The following is a 19006-nucleotide window of genomic DNA, read 5'->3' on the forward strand; positions in this document are numbered from 1 at the left end:
GTCTCAGCCCCCCAGACCCACAGACAGATCCCGTCTCAGACCCCCAGACCCACAGACAGCCACCCAGTCCCACAGACAGATCCAGTCTCAGACCCCCAGACCCACAGACAGACCCACAGACAGCCACCCAGTCCCACAGACAGATCCAGTCTCAGACCCACAGACCCACAGACAGACCCACAGACAGCCACCCAGTCCCACAGACAGACACAGCAGCATTCCAACCACAGATACAGCACAGATATTGACTTTCACATGATCAAATGCTCTCATTGTTCAGCCAAGCCCCATGTGCCCATCGACTGGATGTATTAAATTGGGCTTTGGGGGAATTGCATGCATTGTTTGCATCTTTTGGGTAGGTTAAGAGAGAAGGATGAGAAAAATGAATATTTCCATCCCCGGCCTGCTTCATTCAGTTTTACCAGCTCCTGTCTCCATAAAATTATAACTCTGTTTGTGGGGCTTCCTGGTTGCTGAGGTGTTGGAGGAACAACTGGGAAATAAATGACTGAGAGAAGGTATGAAAAGTGGGATGAAGCGGAAGAATGTTTTGTGTGTGAAAAAGCGGTGTTGGATGGAGTCCCGCATCCTTTCTTTCTTCCCTCTTCTAATCTCTGATGCCGTTTTCAGAGTTTCTCTTTGCCAAAAGGATAAAAGCCACCTTGGAGGCATCGTCTGCTAGCAGCCTGCGCATTTGTGTGCGCGTGTATTTACGTGCGTGTGTGTACGTGTGTATTTTACTAATATTCAGCAATAACATTATAATGATTATGTTGTAAATGGCAGTAGTAACACACCGTTGGAAGTGTCCACCAGGCCGTAGCCCTCGTGCAAGAGATGCTTTACAGCCACCATTTCACAAACCCACCATCTGTGCATCCTTAACCCTCAGCTTTTAAGAGGGAAGGGGGCCATCTCAGTCTCCATCTGTACTTCCTGTGTGTAGCTATCAGGCATGACCCAGGCATTGACTCCTCTCCTCTCCTAGTGAGTGGTTCTGACTGGGACTTACAGGACTCTGCATCAAGAGATGATGTTACCAGGCATCATTGGCTCAGTGCCAGTATATGGGTGAGGCCGTACTCTGAGTGCCAGCCACCCTGGGCCGAACCTGTTTGATACCCACTCTGGGTAGCAGTGGTGTAAAGTATTTAAGTAAAAATACTTTAAAGTACTTCTTCAAATTAAATTGTATTGGTCACATACATGTGTTTAGCAGATGTTATTGCGGGTGTAGCAAGATGCTTGGGCTTCTAGCTCCAACAGCGCAGTAGTATTTAACAAGTAATATCTAACAATTTCACGACAATACACACAAATCTAAAGTAAAGGAATGGAATTAAGAATATATAAATATTTGGACGAGCAGTGTCAGAGCAGCATTGACTAAGATACAGTAGAATAGAATACAGTATATACAGTTGAAGTCGGAAGTTTACATACACTTAGGTTGGAGTCATTAAAACTCGTTTTTCAACCACTCCACAAATTTCTTGCTAACAAACTATAGTTTTGGCAAGTCGGTTAGGACATCTACTTTGCGCATGACACAAGTAATTTTTCCAACCATTGTTAACAGACAGCTTATTTCACTTATAATTCACTGTACCACAATTCCAGTGGGTTAGAAGTTTACATACACTAAGTGGACTGTGCCTTTAAACAGCTTGGACAATTCCAGAAAATGATGTCATGGCTTTTGAAGCTTCTGATAGGCTAATTGACATCATTTGAGTCCTTGGGAGCAATTTCCAAACACTTGAAGGTACCACGTTCATCTGTACAAACAATAGTACGCAAGTATAAACACCATGGGACCACGCAGCCATCATACCATAGATGAATGTTCTTTGGTGAGAAAAGTGCAAATCAATCCCAGAACAACAGCAAAGGACCTTGTGAAGATGCTGGAGGAAACAGGTACAAAAGTATCTATAGCCACAGTAAAATTAATCCTATATCGACATAACCTGAAAGGCCGCTCAGCAAGGAAGAAGCCACTGTTTCAAAACCGCCTTGAAAAGCCAGACTACGGTTTGCAACTGCACATGGGGACAAAGATTGTACTTTTTGGAGAAATGTCCTCTGGTCTGATGAAACAAAAATAGAACTGTTTGTCCATAATGACTTTCATTATGTTTGGAGGAAAAAGGGGGAGGCGTGTGCAAGCAAGGAGGCCTACAAACCTGACTCAGTTACACCAGCTCTGTCAGGAGGAATGGGCCAACATTCACCCAACGTATTGTGGGAAGCTTGTGGAAGGCTACCCGAAACATTTGACCCAAGTTAAACAATAAAGGCAATGCTACCAAATACTAATTCAGTGTATGTAAACTTCTGACCCACTGGGAATGTGATGAAAGAAATAAAAGCTGAAAGAAATAATTCTATTATTCTGACATTTCACATTCTTAAAATAAAGTGGTGATCTTCACTGACCTAAAACAGGGAATTCCTATTAGGATTAAATGTCAGGAATTGTGAAAAACGTATTTTAAATGTATTTGGCTTAGGTGTATGTACACTTCGACTTCAACTGTACGTACATGTGAGATGAGTAATGCAAAATATGTAAACATTATTAAAGTGACTAGTGTTCCATTATTAAAGTGGGAAGTGATTTAAGTAGTTTTTTGGGGTATCTGCACTTTACTATTCATATTTTTTACTACTTGTACTTTTACTCCACTACATTCCTAAAGAAAATAATGTACTTTTTACTCCATACATTTTCCCTGACACCCAAAAGTAATCATTACATTTTGAATGCTTAGCAGGACAAAAAAAATTGTTCAATTCACACACTTATCAAGAGAGAACATCCCTGGTCATCCCTACTTCCTCTGATCTGGCAGACTCACTAAACACAAATGCTTTGTTTGTAAATGATGTCTGAGTGTTGGAGTGTGCCCCTGGGTATGTGTACATTTTAAAAACAAGAAAATGATGCTGTTTGGTTTGCTTAGTATAAGGAATGTTTTATTATTCATACTTTTACATTTAAATATCCTAGCCCTCACAGAGCTCGGACATGTGGAGAGGCTGAGAGAGGAGGAGATGATAGATAGAGCGGTGAAGGAAAACTCTGAATAGGCTTTTTGTATTCCTCTTCAGAGTGGACAGACTGGAGTTCTGGCCCAAAAACTGCAGCCCAGGTTTGACTGACTGCCTGGATGTGTCAGTCTGTTTAGACCTGACACTCACACCCCTTTCACACTCTCTCCAAATCGCTTCATACAAAACCAAGACCAAGCCTTATCCCCCCCCCCTTTGTCCGGTAGTACTCACTGAGCTTTGCTGCTTTACTGTGCTGTGACGGTAGAGTAAAGGTGTTTAACTGGAGTGTGGGGCGCACAATAAAGCTGGAAAGTGTTTAAAGGCCTGGTCGAGGCAGACTGAACCGTGCAGCTGTTGGACACACGTAGAGGAGTGGATCGATCCTGGCCTGGGATAAACCCTCCCTCAGGTACCACCCAGACAGGAAAACTTAGAGAGAAAACACAGTCTACTGTATCAGTGCTCTTTCTTAGATGCACAAATGAGGTAATTATACTCCTTTCTTTCAACGGATCTGAACTGGATGTGAGACTAGCGGTGAGGGCTGTATGTTAACTGTCCATTCTTACACCGTCCTCATAGATGTCAACATTTAACTGCTTTGGTTTCACTGATTGACCAAACTCAGCCTTGGGTATGCAAGGACCTCACTCTCCTCTCTGCTGGTGTCTCTGTGCTGTCTGCACCAATAGCTAACAGCCCCCCTAGACCTGTAGACCTGCTACATGTTCCCAGGCAATACTGCTGACCCCTCTCCATAATCCCCATGCTGCCCCCATGTAGCCCCCCTTCCAGTACAGATGTACCCTGGCTCATTCCCATCACGCCGCCCCTCTCTTCCCTCCAGCCCCCTGCCTGCCCCCGGAGGCCCCCTGCGCTAGCCCACTGCGGCGCTAGCCCATTAGCATGTATGATAAGTGCCTAGCATGTCGGCGGGCCAATTTAAAGGCTGGCTCTGCCATGCCAGGGCTCAGGCCTGCAATATCATTGGGAGATAATCTACCGCTGTGAGGGAGAAAGTGGCAGCTCGGGGCGTGCATAAAATCACTCTTATTTTCTCCTTCTCCCTCTCTTCTCTTTCTTCCTTCTGGCTGTTAACACCACTACTTCTTCTGATGACACTGAGAACATGGCAGAAACACCCAAGGGAGGGGGGGAAGTGTTTGTGTGTGTCAGAGGAGGGGCAAGGCAGAGGGGACATGACATGATTCTATGAGTGTTTCCATAGTTGATATATCCCTCAGCCTATTTAATCCCATTAGGAGACATGTTAAGTTGATTCTTCCTGTCTCTCTCTCTGTGTATTTACTCAGCTCTCTCTGTCCAGGAGGAGTTAGTGCATGGCTAGTGCATGGCTCTCTCTCTCTCTCTCTCTCTCTCTCTGCATCTCTCTCTCTCTGCCTCTCTCTCTCTCTCTCTGCATCTCTCTCTCTCTCTCTGCATCTCTCTCTCTCTCTCTCTCTCTCTCTACACACAGCAGCACTGCAGTATTTTAGAGTAGGTTAAGCTAACAGAGGTGAATTGTGATATTTTAAAAGATTACAGTAATTCAGCCAATTGTATTGGCGCATGCCATTTCCAAAGTGCTCTTTCAGACCAGACATGTCACATTGGAGACAGGAGGAAATCCAGTTCTTAGAAAGGGGGAATGAAAGTTGGGCGGGGGGGGGGGGGTTGAAGAGAGCAAGAGATACATAAAGTAGAATTCCTGTACATAGCTGACAAAAGGGCAGAACACCAGTGAAAATGGTATGGTAAAGTTAACAGGGTTTTATGACCTCCTATCTGTAGTTGATGTAACGCATAAAGAAAAAAAGCAGTGAAGTGGAGGGCAGATGCAGTGGAGATGCAGTGGAGATGCAGTGGAGATGGCTCCCTCTGCTCGCTTCACCCTGCCAGACCCCTCTGTAATCTATAGCCAAGACACACACACACTGCCTGAAGAAGAGCCCAACAACACACACACACACACACGTGTAACATTTTTATTTGCTCTAAAGCGCTTTCCTCTCGCAAACGCCACAGTGAAAATAGATGTTCTGTTTTGGAAGCATAAATAGCCTCTGTTTTTTTCACTGCAGATATAGATTTGTGTGTCAGGCAAAATAGCTTTAAGTGTATTAATAATGTATAGGGGCTCCCCATTCCTCCCATGTAATCTAATTCAACTTGCCATGAATTATGACTCAGTGTTAAGTTCAGGGTTCTGCCGTCAGGCAACGGAGCAGATTTCTCTTTCCTTCTCTCTCTCTCTCTCTCTCTCTCTCTCTCTCTCTCTCTCTCTTTATTTCTCTCACTCTCTCTCTCTCTTACTCTCTCTTTCTTTCCCTTACTCTCTCTCTTACTCTCCCTCTCTCTCTCTCTCTCTCTCTCTCTCTCTCTCCCTCTCTCTTTCTCTCTCTCTCTCTCTTACTCTCTCTCTCTCTCTTTCTCTCACTCTCTCTTACTCTCCCTCTCTCTCTCTCTCTCTCTCTCTCTCTCTCTCTCTCTTTCTCTCTCTTACTCTCTCTCTCTCTTTCTCTCACTCTCTCTTACTCTCTCTCTCACTCTCCATCTTTCTCTCACTCTCTCTCTTACTCTCTCTCTCTCTTTCTCTCTCTCTCTCTTACTCTTTCTCTCTCTTTTCCAATGGTGGGGGTTGTGAGTAGACGTAATGGCAGTGCTGTGCTGTTAGGTATCGGAATACAGAGACAGAGAAAGGCCTGAGATCTCTGTGGTAAAACAGGCATTTCACTGCTTAAATGTACACAAATGTACAAATGTACACAAATTGAGTGGTTACTGTACATGTCTTTTTATAGCCCTGCTCAGATAATAATAGTCAAAACAGGCCATCTGATGTGACCACTGTTGTCATGTTTGCCTCTGTTATGTTGATGTTCTGGTTTTGGGTTTAAGTGCCTTTCGTTCTCTTGCCTGGAGTGACTGTACTGTTGTATTGAGGGATGAGTCACTCTGCCAGCCAGGCACTGCACTCTGCAGAACTGCAGTTCTGGGGAGGAAGACAGGGGAAGAAGAGATGTGAGAATTAATCAGTTCTGTGAATGAGGCAACTTCTCTCTCCTCTCCTTTTGTCTGTCTGTCCGTCCGTCCGTCAGTCAGTCCGTCAGTCCGTCAGTCAGTCCGTCCGTCCGTCAGTCAGTCCGTCAGTCCGTCCGTCAGTCAGTCCGTCAGTCAGTCCGTCCGTCCGTCAGTCAGTCCGTCCGTCCGTCAGTCCGTCCGTCCGTCAGTCCGTCCGTCAGTCAGTCCGTCAGTCAGTCCGTCCTTCAGTCAGTCCGTCCGTAAGTCAGTCCGTCAGTCAGTCCGTCAGTCAGTCCGTCCGTCAGTCAGTCAGTCCGTCAGTCAGTCAGTCCGTCCGACTGACGGACTGACTGACCAACGGACTGACTGACTGGCGAGGACGGAGGATTGACTGACGGACGAGCCTGACGGACTGACTGACGGACGGACTGAAGACTGACGACTGACAACGGACGGACTGACTGACTGACGGACGGACGGACGGACTGACGGACGGACTGACTGGACGGACGACTGACTGACGGACGGATCGACTGGCTGACGGACGGGCCAGGCGGACTGACTGACAAGCGGACGGACTGACGGGCGGACTGGCTGACTGACTGACTGACTGGACTGACTGACTGACGGGCGGACTGGCGGACTGACTGTCAGTCAGTCAGTCAGTCAGTCAGTCAATCCAGTCCCGTCCGTCAATCGTCCGTCGGTCGATCCGTCCGTCCGTCAGTCAGTCCGTCCGGTCAGTCCGTCAGTCAGTCGTCCGTCCGTCAGTCAGTCCGTCAGTCAGTCCGTCAGTCAGTCAGTCAGTCAGTCCGTCAGTCAGTCAGTCAGTCAGTCAGTCCGTCAGTCAGTCAGTCCGTCAGTCAGTCCGTCCGTCCGTCCGTCAGTCAGTCAGTCCGTCCGTCAGTCAGTCCGTCAGTCCGTCAGTCAGTCCGTCCGTCAGTCAGTCCGTCAGTCAGTCCGTCCGTCAGTCAGTCAGTCAGTCAGTCAGTCCGTCAGTCAGTCCGTCAGTCAGTCAGTCCGTCCGTCCGTCAGTCAGTCCGTCAGTCAGTCCGTCAGTCCGTCCTTCAGTCCGTCCGTAAGTCAGTCCGTCAGTCAGTCCGTCAGTCAGTCAGTCAGTCCGTCAGTCCGTCAGTCCGTCCGACTGACGGACTGACTGACGAACGGACTGACTGACTGGCGGACGGACGGACTGACTGACGGACGGACTGACGGACGGACGGACTGACGACGGCTGACTGACTGACGGACGGACTGACGGACGGACGGACGGACGGACGGACTGACGGACTGACGGACGGACTGACTGACTGACTGACTGACTGACTGACTGACTGACGGACGGACTGACGGACTGACTGTCAGTCAGTCAGTCAGTCAGTCAGTCCGTCCGTCCGTCCGTAATGTCAGTGCTGTGCTGTTAGGTATCGGGAGAAAGGCCTGAGATCTCTGTGGTAAAACAGGCATTTCACTGCTTACATATCCGTCCGTCCGCTTACATGTCCGTCAGTCAGTCAGTCAGATAGTTATCGGGCCTGTCAGAGGAAGTGCCTGCTCTTAAATGTGCTTGAGGAAACAAAATGTATCTCTAAAGAAGGTTGGTTCCAGGCGTTATGGCAGTCAGGGAAAGTGACAGTGTTCCTTCTGAACTGGATCGTTCTAAAAGAGAGAAAGTGCTGATGTCCCAGCTCTGTCACTTTTAGAAATGTATACTTTTTCATAGTTTAATATGAAGGAGGCTTTGATCCTGACGAATATGAGCTGGAATATTGTCAACATATGGAAATCTACGTGGGCAAGTGGCACTTACCAACAGAAAAATGATTGCTCTTCTGTAATTGTTTCCTTGTAGAATAATTGTTCTTTAGTAGGGGTTGTTTGTAACTGTTTGTAACTGCAGTCACATTGTCCCAATAGGGAGTTTGTTGGTGTTAAAAGGACTGGTTAACATTAAAAACGCGTCCCAATTTTCATGCATTAAAGCTCATGATGAGGGAGGGGGAGAGGTGGGGAGGAGGGAGAGGAGTGGAGGGGAGGAGGGTGTTCCTCCTCCCCTCCACTCCGGGTGCCCCCCCACAGGAGGAGACTGGCAGGTGGCATCTACCCCCCACAGCTCCCTGCCCTTCACAGCTCCCTGCCCTCTGGTCCTGGGTGGACCTGTCAATCAAACCACTCTGACAGAGGTCTGTGCATGTGTGCGCCGAGATACTCTGCTCACAATAATGTCATTATGAATAGATTAGGCAAATGGATGCTTGTATAAATAACATGTTGGAATTAGTTACTGATAAGAACATTTTAAAAAATTCACTCTTTAAACATTTTGATCACAACACAAGAAGAATGTTTTATATTGCGCTGGAAATGTCTGGAAAGGTATCTAGTTACGACAAATCATCCGACCTGCTTCTGTATATCATCTCTGCCTTTTGATTATTTTATTTCATGATGACTACTGGACATTTGTCTAAAGTTTACAGACAGATGGATGACGTAAACTTAGAAAACCACAGACTCAAACACCAGAGAATCACACACTGTCATACTCTGTCCTCTCTCCTCCCTCATCTTTCTCCACTGGCCTGATAAGAACGCCAGCCATCCCTCCACCCCCTCACTCCCCCACACCATTTGCCCCCCTTCATATTTTCATTTAGAGCTGAAGGACCTCATCAGCAGTGGTTGAAACCTGAGCCATCCATATAATTAGTTAAGTAATAACAGGGAAGCGCCCATCAAGCCTCTTAACTAACGGGCCCTGGCCCCACCGCTCTGCTGGCACTGATGACACCCACCCCGATCATGACCAGCTCTCCACGGCCATTAGCCAGCAGCGGGCAGAGACCCACTACTGCTCCCCTTGCCCACTACGCCTGCCCCCCTCTTCACCCGCCTGATGCTGATATAATTATATACAGCTACTGTTTTACCATTGTGTTTAATTAGAGGCTAGGATGAAGGTTAGCATTGTCTCTAGCATAACCTCTGTCTGCTCTACCATTGTGGTTAATTAGAGGCTAGGATGAAGGTTAGCATGGTCTCTAGCATAGTCTCTGTCTGCTCTACCATTGTGTTTAATTAGAGGCTAGGATGAAGGTTAGCTTGGCCTCTAGCATAGCCTCTGTCTGCTCTACCATTGTGTTTAATTAGAGGATGAAGGTTAGCATGGCCTCTAGCATAGCCTCTGTCTGCTCTACCATTGTGTTTAATTAGAGGCTAGGATGAAGGTTAGCATGGCCTCTAGCATAGCGTCTGTCTGCTCTACCATTGTGTTTAATTAGAGGCTAGGATTAAGGTTAGCATTGTCTCTAGCATAGCCTCTGTCTGCTCTACCATTGTGTTTAATTAGAGGCTAGGATTAAGGTTAGCTTGGCCTCTAGCATAGCCTCTGTCTGCTCTACCATTGTGTTTAATTAGAGGATGAAGGTTAGCATGGCCTCTAGCATAGCCTCTGTCTGCTCTACCATTGTGTTTAATTAGAGGCTAGAATGAAGGTTAGCATGGCCTCTAGCATAGTCTCTGTCTGCTCTACCATTGTGTTTAATTAAAGGCTAGGATGAAGGTTAGCATGGCCTCTAGCATAGTCTCTGTCTGCTCTACCATTGTGTTTAATTAGAGGCTAGGATGAAGGTTAGCATGGCCTCTAGCATAGTCTCTGTCTGCTCTACCATTGTGTTTAATTAGAGGCTAGGATGAAGGTTAGCATTGTCTCTAGCATAGCCTCTGTCTGCTCTACCATTGTGTTTAATTAGAGGCTAGGATTAAGGTTAGCATTGTCTCTAGCATAGCCTCTGTCTGCTCTACCATTGTGTTTAATTAGAGGCTAGGATTAAGGTTAGCTTGGCCTCTAGCATAGCCTCTGTCTGCTCTACCATTGTGTTTAATTAGAGGATGAAGGTTAGCATGGCCTCTAGCATAGCCTCTGTCTGCTCTACCATTGTGTTTAATTAGAGGCTAGGATTAAGGTTAGCATGGCCTCTAGCATAGCCCTCTGTCTGCTCTACCATTGTGTTTAATTAGAGGCTAGAATGAAGGTTAGCATGGCCTCTAGCATAATCTCTGTCTGCTCTACCATTGTGTTTAATTAAAGGCTAGGATGAAGGTTAGCATGGCCTCTAGCATAGTCTCTGTCTGCTCTACCATTGTGTTTAATTAGAGGCTAGGATGAAGGTTAGCATTGTCTCTAGCATAGCCTCTGTCTGCTCTACCATTGTGTTTAATTAGAGGCTAGGATTAAGGTTAGCATGGCCTCTAGCATAGCCTCTGTCTGCTCTACCATTGTGTTTAATTAGAGGCTAGGATGAAGGTTAGCATGGCCTCTAGCATAGCCTCTGTCTGCTCTACCATTGTGTTTAATTGGAGGCTAGGATGAAGATTAGCATGGCCTCTAGCATAGCCTCTGTCTGCTCTACTATTGTTAGTGTTTTCAATGTATTGATTGAATGATAATGATGACACTGGCATAGCCATTGAAACAAATAAATGTACCTTAATAACACAATGGCCATGGTGTGTTTTAGGATGCTTTTGATAGCCCTGGTATAAGAGCAATAAGCATTGTGTTAGGAGGATGGAATGTCAGTCAGCACAGCGGGGTGTGTGTGTGTGTGTGTGTGTGTGTGTGTGTGTGTAGATGGGGGGAGCAAATGTAAACGGCAGAACAGGCGATGGAGGTGTGTATGTGATGGGGGGTTAATAGTGCCCTGGGGTGGAAGCAGTCGTGTGGAGAGAGAGAGAGCATCCTGCAAACTTTACCTGGAGATGCAGCAGCCCTGACATAAGACAACAAGCAAACATGGATGCTCATTTCAGCTGTGAGGAGATAGGAAGGAAACGCAAGGATCCCTTCTCTGTTCTTCATTTAGCCCAAAATGAAAGATGTTAGGTTTGATGGTCAGGTGGTCCACCTGATGGCGCTACTCTGAAAACCCTGTGTGCCATGGGGTCAACACTTCCATATTCCTTTCATGTATTTCAGTGCCTACAGTATGTACTGTATGTTCATCTCAAGTACAGTAAGACGTCTTTTCACGTATGACTGATGTGTGTCTCGTTGTCTGTCCTGAAACCTCTGACACTTGCCATATTCCTTGAATGTATTCAATGTCTATTAATGTATTGTCTATGTTCATCCTGTGTACTGTGAGGGAACTTGTCACAGATGTACGTCTCGTTGTGTCCTGTCCACAGGTAGAATGCAAGAAGGCCCAGCCCAAGGAGGTGATGTTCCCTCCAGGTACGCGAGGCAGGGCCAGGGGCCTGCCCTACACCATGGATGCCTTCATGCTGGGGATGGGCATGCTGAGTGAGTACACTTGGATTGGTACAATACATATTTTCAGAATGAATGGGGCCTTATGGTAATATTGACAAAACACAATATGGCAATTAGCAAAAGTAGCCCACCAACATGTCCCAAGTGACCCTTACCAAGACTTTGACATTACCATTGTTTCTAGTGCTGTGGCAGGACAGGAAGGGCACTCTGCCTGACACGGACTAGCTGTGTCTCTCTCCACCGCTGACATGTTCTCTCACACTGTCTGATACCAACACCAACTCAGTTACCAATCCTGATTCTGTGCTAGTGCTAGTGATTTCTGCCTGACACGGAGACTCAGCCACTTACTATCTATAGGAATGTAACTAACAGGACACGCTCCTCAAAACACAATGAAGGAATAACAAGGCAAGGTGAAATACAGTCAAATGACTCCTACAAGTTGCTGCCATTTACAAACAACAGCTAGATGAGAGCTCATTCCAGGAAATGCTGCCAGCAATGGTCTGCTGGAGACTCACCTTCCCTCCTCACGACTATACAATGATCCCCTCCCTTACAGCCATTCACTTAGCGTGTTCCCCCATTTTCATGTAGATTTGACAAGGAAAAGACAGGAAACAAGGATCCTGAGAAGGCTCCCCCACCCCGCTGTACCCCCCCCTTCTCCAGTTCCCTCCTCCCTTCTCCAGCTCTCCTCAGAGCTTCAGCCCAGCGTTAGTGACAAGAGATAATTACTGTTAGATTGATCGTCTGCTCAAAGTAACTGAAGCAAATAAATAGTTTGATGCTGGGTGCTGAATCTGAATGACGGCTAATGGAAGCTGCAGGATAGGTCGCCCTACCCGTAATTTGGCTTGATGAAGCATCCTCATAGGGGCTTGCATGAAATATTCTATTGATATTCAGACAGTTCCGTTACCATATCCACTGCCTCGAACCCCCCTCCCACCCCCCCAAACCCCCATTCTCCCAGCCCCCAAATTCATCCAAGCAGGGCTATGCATTACAGAAGTAAATGAAGAGGAAAATTGAAGTAATGTTAAATTATAAATGTATGATTTCATCTGCCAGACCTGGAGATTGCTGAATAATAGGGTATGGATATCACAGGGTTTCATCTGTTGGGGGGATTAGAGGAGAGGAGGGCTTGTCTCCTACTATAGTTCATCAACATTATTCATTCTCTAACTTCTCCACCACAAACCTCCAGCTGTAGTTCCTGAAGTCTGCTGGAGGCACCAAACTCTAACTCAGCCTGGTTAGTTTGGTAGAGATGTGTCAAGTTTCTCTACAAGTGATTTTGTCAATACCCTGTCAACAGACACAGTTTAGAGCAGGGTTCTCAGGGTTCAACTGTGTTCCTGGAGAGCTACCCTCATGTAAGGGTTCGCTCCAACCCTAATTTAGAGCACCTGATTCTAATAATTAGCTGGATGATAAGTTGAATCAGGTTAGTTACAACTGGGGTTGGAGTGAAAACCTACAGGAGGGTAGATCTCCAGGAACAGGGTTGGAGAGCCCTGTTTTAGTGTAATGTGAAGAGACTCCACAAGAATCTGGTGAACATATTCAGATTTATCGCCGATCAACCTGACAAAATGTGAAGCAAATGGAAAGAGTGCATAGAAGAGGAGAGGAGAAGAGATGTGTGAGAAGCAGTGAAGGAGAGGATGGAGAGATGTGTGAGAAGCAGTGAAGGAGAGGATGGAGAGATGTGTGAGAAGCAGTGAAGGAGAGGATGGAGAGATGTGTGAGAAGCAGTGAAGGAGAGGATGGAGAGATGTGTGAGAAGCAGTGAAGGAGAGGATGGAGAGATGTGTGAGAAGCAGTGAAGGAGAGGATGGAGAGATGTGTGAGAAGCAGTGAAGGAGAGGATGGAGAGATGTGTGAGAAGCAGTGAAGGAGAGGATGGAGAGATGTGTGAGAAGCAGTGAAGGAGAGGATGGAGAGAAGCAGTGAAGGAGAGGATGGAGAGAAGCAGTGAAGGAGAGGATGGAGAGATGCGTGAGGAGCAGTGAAGGAGAGGATGGAGAGATGCGTGAGGAGCAGTGAAGGAGAGGATGGAGAGATGTGTGAGAAGCAGTGAAGGAGAGGATGGAGAGATGTGTGAGAAGCAGTGAAGGAGAGGATGGAGAGATGTGTGAGAAGCAGTGAAGGAGAGGATGGAGAGATGTGAGAAGCAGTGAAGGAGAGGATGGAGAGATGTGTGAGGAGCAGTGAAGGAGAGGATGGAGAGATGTGTGAGAAGCAGTGAAGGAGAGGATGGAGAGATGTGAGAAGCAGTGAAGGAAAGGATGGAGAGATGTGAGAAGCAGTGAAGGAGAGGATGGAGAGATGTGTGAGGAGCAGTGAAGGAGAGGATGGAGAGATGTGTGAGAAGCAGTGAAGGAGAGGATGGAGAGATGTGTGAGAAGCAGTGAAGGAGAGGATGGAGAGATGTGTGAGAAGCAGTGAAGGAGAGGATGGAGAGATGTGTGAGAAGCAGTGAAGGAGAGGATGGAGAGATGTGTGAGAAGCAGTGAAGGAGAGGATGGAGAGATGTGTGAGAAGCGGTGAAGGAGAGGATGGAGAGATGTGTGAGAAGCAGTGAAGGAGAGGATGGAGAGATGTGTGAGAAGCAGTGAAGGAGAGGATGGAGAGATGTGTGAGGAGCAGTGAAGGAGAGATGTGTGAGAAGCAGTGATGGAGAGGATGGAGAGATGTGTGAGAAGCAGTGAAGGAGAGGATGGAGAGATGTGTGAGAAGCAGTGAAGGAGAGGATGGAGAGATGTGTGAGAAGCAATGAAGGAGAGGATGGAGAGATGTGTGAGAAGCAGTGAAGGAGAGGATGGAGAGATGTGTGAGAAGCAGTGAAGGAGAGGATGGAGAGATGTGTGAGAAGCAGTGAAGGAGAGGATGGAGATATGTGTGAGAAGCAGTGAAGGAGAGGATGGAGAGATGTGTGAGAAGCAGTGAAGGAGAGGATGGAGAGATGTGTGAGAAGCGGTGAAGGAGAGGATGGAGAGATGTGTGAGAAGCAGTGAAGGAGAGGATGGAGAGATGTGTGAGAAGCAGTGAAGGAGAGGATGGAGAGATGTGTGAGGAGCAGTGAAGGAGAGATGTGTGAGAAGGAGTGAAGGAGAGGATGGAGATGTGTGAGAAGCAGTGAAGGAGAGGATGGAGAGAGAGGGAGTATGAACTGAAACTCCTTATCTAAATGAAATTGGAAAAGCAGGACAGCGAAACATTCCGTTTGCTAATTTGCATACAAAAATCAACAAGGCTCATTATTTAAGGAACCCTAATTCCTTACTTGCCAAAATCTCATTAACACCCTCCCCTCCCCCAACCCCCACCCTGTTCGCTTTGTTTACCACACCTAATCGAGCCATTTATCTTTATTGTGTTAGGGCCTGCATGTATGTTTGCTAAAATTAATACACATTTAAAGCCCTGTACAGTGTGGCTTCACCAGATGCATAATTGATTTTAAAGTGAATCTGAACTGTTGGGCCATAAAAAAGGGCATTAGTATGCATATTAATACACAGGCCCTGAGGCTCTGCGGCAGCTAGTGGGGCCAGCCTTTATTTACTGAGGTATACACCGAGAGGAAGACGGGAGAGATGGAGGAGAGGAGCCAGAAAACATGTCAGACCAATCACTTCCTATCTCCTGTGTGTGTGTGTGCGTGCATGTGTAGACGCACGGTCTTGTTGGCCACCGCCATGCCTCGTCTCGACAGCCAGACCCCCCCCCCTCCCCCGATCCCCCTGTTTGAATGTCTCCATCCCCTCTTGTCTGGATGTCTTTGTCTAGCCTAGCTCCGCCTCCTGGAGGAAAGCAGAAGCACACTGTGATCCTCTCACCTGCTAGGCAGGGCGAAGTGCACACACACACACACACACACTCCTCTCATATCAGCCAAACTCTATTGTTGTGCAAAGACATTGTTTTTTCCACCTGGAAAAATGTCTGTGAGACAGGTTCCTATGTCTCCCAGTTCATCATTGTTGCTTTTCAATATGCACAACAAGGATGTGATGCCTGAGGAGTAAATATGTGTTCATTTAACGTGTGTGTGTGTGTGTGTGTGTGTGTGTGCGTGTATTTCATTATGCAGACCTGTGTAGCTGTGTTCTAGTGTATTCATGTAGCTGTATAATTCATTGTAGCCTAACGTTTGCAGACAGCAGAGCCACGGAGGAGAGAATTAGTGTATGTGTTAATGTGTACATCTGTATGTCTGGAATATGACTGAGAGTGTGCATGAGTGCCTGTAAATCTGTGTGTTAATGTCTGTGCGTGTTCTTGCAGACAACAGCAAGCACTGATAGGTTGAGTTGAGCGCAGACCTTGAGGCTGCACGACAGTTACCGGCTGACAAAATTTCATGACCACCACAGCCCTAGCTGGGCTGTTGTTTGTTTTGCTGACGAGGCATGGCTACCAGCAACACAGACACACACACTCCAACCTCGAGGTGCTGGCTTGCTTCTGTGTTAATCTCACACTGTCAATAGAGCCCCACCAAACACACATATTCTCTTTCTCTGCAACCTCTTTACATGTCAGAGGAAAAGCCCATGTCATGTATATTTAGCCTCTGGCATTTACTCCTCTTTAAGAGGAGAAACAGTGCATGGCTACTGACGTAGTCCTGACGTTAGTTTAGAGGCTACGGTCTGTTAACATTGCATAGCATTCCACAGTTAAAAGAACTGCTCATTTTGCCCTGCTCACACAGTTAAACGACACATCATTTGTAAGAATGAAGTTGCAGTTGCTAGTCAAAAAAGCTTCATAGACATCTTTAAATATCCACACAAATAAATAAATAGCTCACATTCAGTGTATGGCTACCAAACCTGGTCCACACAGTTTGAGGTAGAACCGATATCAGTGTAATATGTAGACAGATGTGTATATATATATACACATGTTGTCAGAAGCTCAGTGTGATCAGTAAGTGCTCATTTCATAGAGTCCAGTATCTCTCTAGGCCAGTGAGAAGGAAACCAGGTCTGGATGGAGGAAATGAGGTCACTCAGCTTGAGCTGTATGACCTGTGTGATTATAAATGTTATCGAGTCTAGTGTGTCAGAACCCAGTAGGAACCACTATATTGCATTTACTTCCTTCTCTCTCTCTCTGTTTCTCTCTCTCTGTTTCTCTCTGTTTCTCTCTCTCTGTTTTTCTCTCTCTCTGTTTCTCTCACGCACAAACACATGCACACATACACGCACAAAATGTGCAAGTAAACTGCTGTTGTTTGTGAGCAGAGATAGGGAACTGTAGCAGGATTTAAACAACAGCTCATCTGCCTTCAAGTGTCTATTGAGACTCAGTTGGACTGTGACAGCTCCTGCCTCCAATCTGGCAACCATACAAGAGCAGCATGTGTGTTGGGTCCCATCCCACTTTATTTCCCTCTTATCTTCCACTGTGACCAGGATGTGCTCCAACGGATCCAACAATGCAAACACTGCTGATGTGGTGTTTTTTTACACACACACACACACACACACACACACACACACACACACACACACACACACACACACACACACACACACACACACACACCTTGAAACAGTCACGGCTCTATCGGAAGCTATGAAATAGGAGACTTTGGGAGCTAAAGGAGCACTTCTGAACTATCATCATAAAAAATTTCTGCCTCAGCAAATATGGCACAATTTAACATATTCCAAGTATATTCCCAAATAGCAGACTCAAATAGCATTTTCTTTTTTGTCACTTTTGGAGTGACTTTTTACAATCACGCCATCGTATTTCCTCTTGCCTGTTCTGTGGTATCTCAGCGGATATTACGGCCCGCCCAGCGCACCAAGGTAGCCTCACATATCAGAAAGACTCTCTAATCCATAATGTCCTTGCACAAATCTCATCCACTCATTGTCTTGCAGCACCGTGTCGTTCATGATCGATTAGCCGGGCTCTAATAGAAAGGTTATCCATCAATGACAGTGTACAGGTGACATGACAGGCTGGGGAGGAGGAGTCTGGAGAGCATGACAGGCTAGGGAGGAGGAGGCTGGAGAGCATGACAGGCTGGGGAGGAGGAGGCTGGAGAGCATGACAGGCTAGGGAGGAGGAGGCTGGAGAGCATGACAGGCTGGGGAGGAGGAGTCTGGAGAGCATGACAGGCTAGGGAGGAGGAGGCTGGAGAGCATGACAGGCTGGGGAGGAGGAGTCTGGAGAGCATGACAGGCTGGGGAGGAGGAGTCTGGAGAGCATGACAGGCTAGGGAGGAGGAGGCTGGAGAGCATGACAGGCTGGGGAGGAGGAGGCTGGAGAGCATGACAGGCTAGGGAGGAGGAGTCTGGAGAGCATGACAGGCTGGGGAGGAGGAGTCTGGAGAGCATGACAGGCTAGGGAGGAGGAGGCTGGAGAGCATGACAGGCTAGGGAGGAGGAGGCTGGAGAGCATGACAGGCTGGGGAGGAGGAGGCTGGAGAGCATGACAGGCTGGGGAGGAGGAGGCTGGAGAGCATGACAGGCTGGGGAGGAGGAGGCTGGAGAGCATGACAGGCTGGGGAGGAGGAGGCTGGAGAGCATGACAGGCTGGGGAGGAGGAGGCTTGAGAGCATGACAGGCTGGGAGGAGGAGGCTGGAGAGCATGACAGGCTGGGGAGGAGGAGGCTGGAGAGCATGACAGGCTAGGGAGGAGGAGGCTGGAGAGCATGACAGGCTGGGGAGGAGGAGTCTGGAGAGCATGACAGGCTAGGGAGGAGGAGGCTGGAGAGCATGACAGGCTAGGGAGGAGGAGGCTGGAGAGCATGACAGGCTAGGGAGGAGGAGTCTGGAGAGCATGACAGGCTAGGGGAGGAGGAGGCTGGAGAGCATGACAGGCTAGGGAGGAGGAGGCTGGAGAGCATGACAGGCTGGGAGGAGGAGGCTGGAGAGCATGACAGGCTGGGGAGGAGGAGGCTGGAGAGCATGACAGGCTGGGGAGGAGGAGGCTGGAGAGCATGACAGGCTGGGGAGGAGGAGGCTTGAGAGCATGACAGGCTGGGGAGGAGGAGGCTGGAGAGCATGACAGGCTGGGGAGGAGGAGGCTGGAGAGCATGACAGGCTAGGGAGGAGGAGGCTGGAGAGCATGACAGGCTGGGGAGGAGGAGGCTGAGAGCATGACAGGCTGCGGAGGAGGAGGCTGGAGAGCATGACAGGCTGGGGAGGAGGAGGCTGGAGAGCATGAAAGGCTGGGGAGGAGGAGGCTGGAGAGCATGACAGGCTAGGGAGGAGGAGGCTGGAGAGCATGACAGGCTGGGGAGGAGGAGTCTGGAGAGCATGACAGGCTGGGGAGGAGGAGGCTGGAGAGCATGACAGGCTGGGGAGGAGGAGGCTGGAGAGCATGACAGGCTAGGGAGGAGGAGGCTGGGGAGGAGGAGGCTGGAGAGCATGACAGGCTGGGGAGGAGGAGGCTGGAGAGCATGACAGGCTGAGACTGGAACACTTCTGATGCTCATCAGCTCAAACTGAACCTCATGACTCATCTGCAATCTAGCACCAGCAGCAGGGCTGTGTGTGTGTGTGTGTGTGTGTGTGTGTGTGTGTGTGTGTGTGTGTGTGTGTGTGTGTGTGTGTGTGTGTGTGTGTGTGTAAAGTGAAGGGAGGCCAAGATGGTTTAACACAACTC

At 47.9% G+C, this 19006-nt stretch overlaps 1 protein-coding gene across 8 annotated transcripts in view; it reads left to right on the top strand.

Moving 5' to 3' along the window:
- LOC115141938 (RNA-binding protein Musashi homolog 2-like) overlaps window positions 1-19006 on the top strand; it is a 384574-nt gene that overhangs the window by 282380 nt on the left and 83188 nt on the right. For all 8 annotated transcript variants that reach the window (XM_065000462.1, XM_065000464.1, XM_065000468.1 and 5 more), the window contains exon 9: window positions 11272-11386. In XM_065000462.1, the coding sequence (XP_064856534.1) occupies window positions 11272-11386 (115 nt within the window). The remainder of the gene's footprint in view (window positions 1-11271; window positions 11387-19006) is intronic.

Source organism: Oncorhynchus nerka, linkage group LG14 (genome assembly GCF_034236695.1).
Source record: "Oncorhynchus nerka isolate Pitt River linkage group LG14, Oner_Uvic_2.0, whole genome shotgun sequence".
In the NCBI taxonomy this organism is placed as follows: domain Eukaryota; kingdom Metazoa; phylum Chordata; class Actinopteri; order Salmoniformes; family Salmonidae; genus Oncorhynchus; species Oncorhynchus nerka.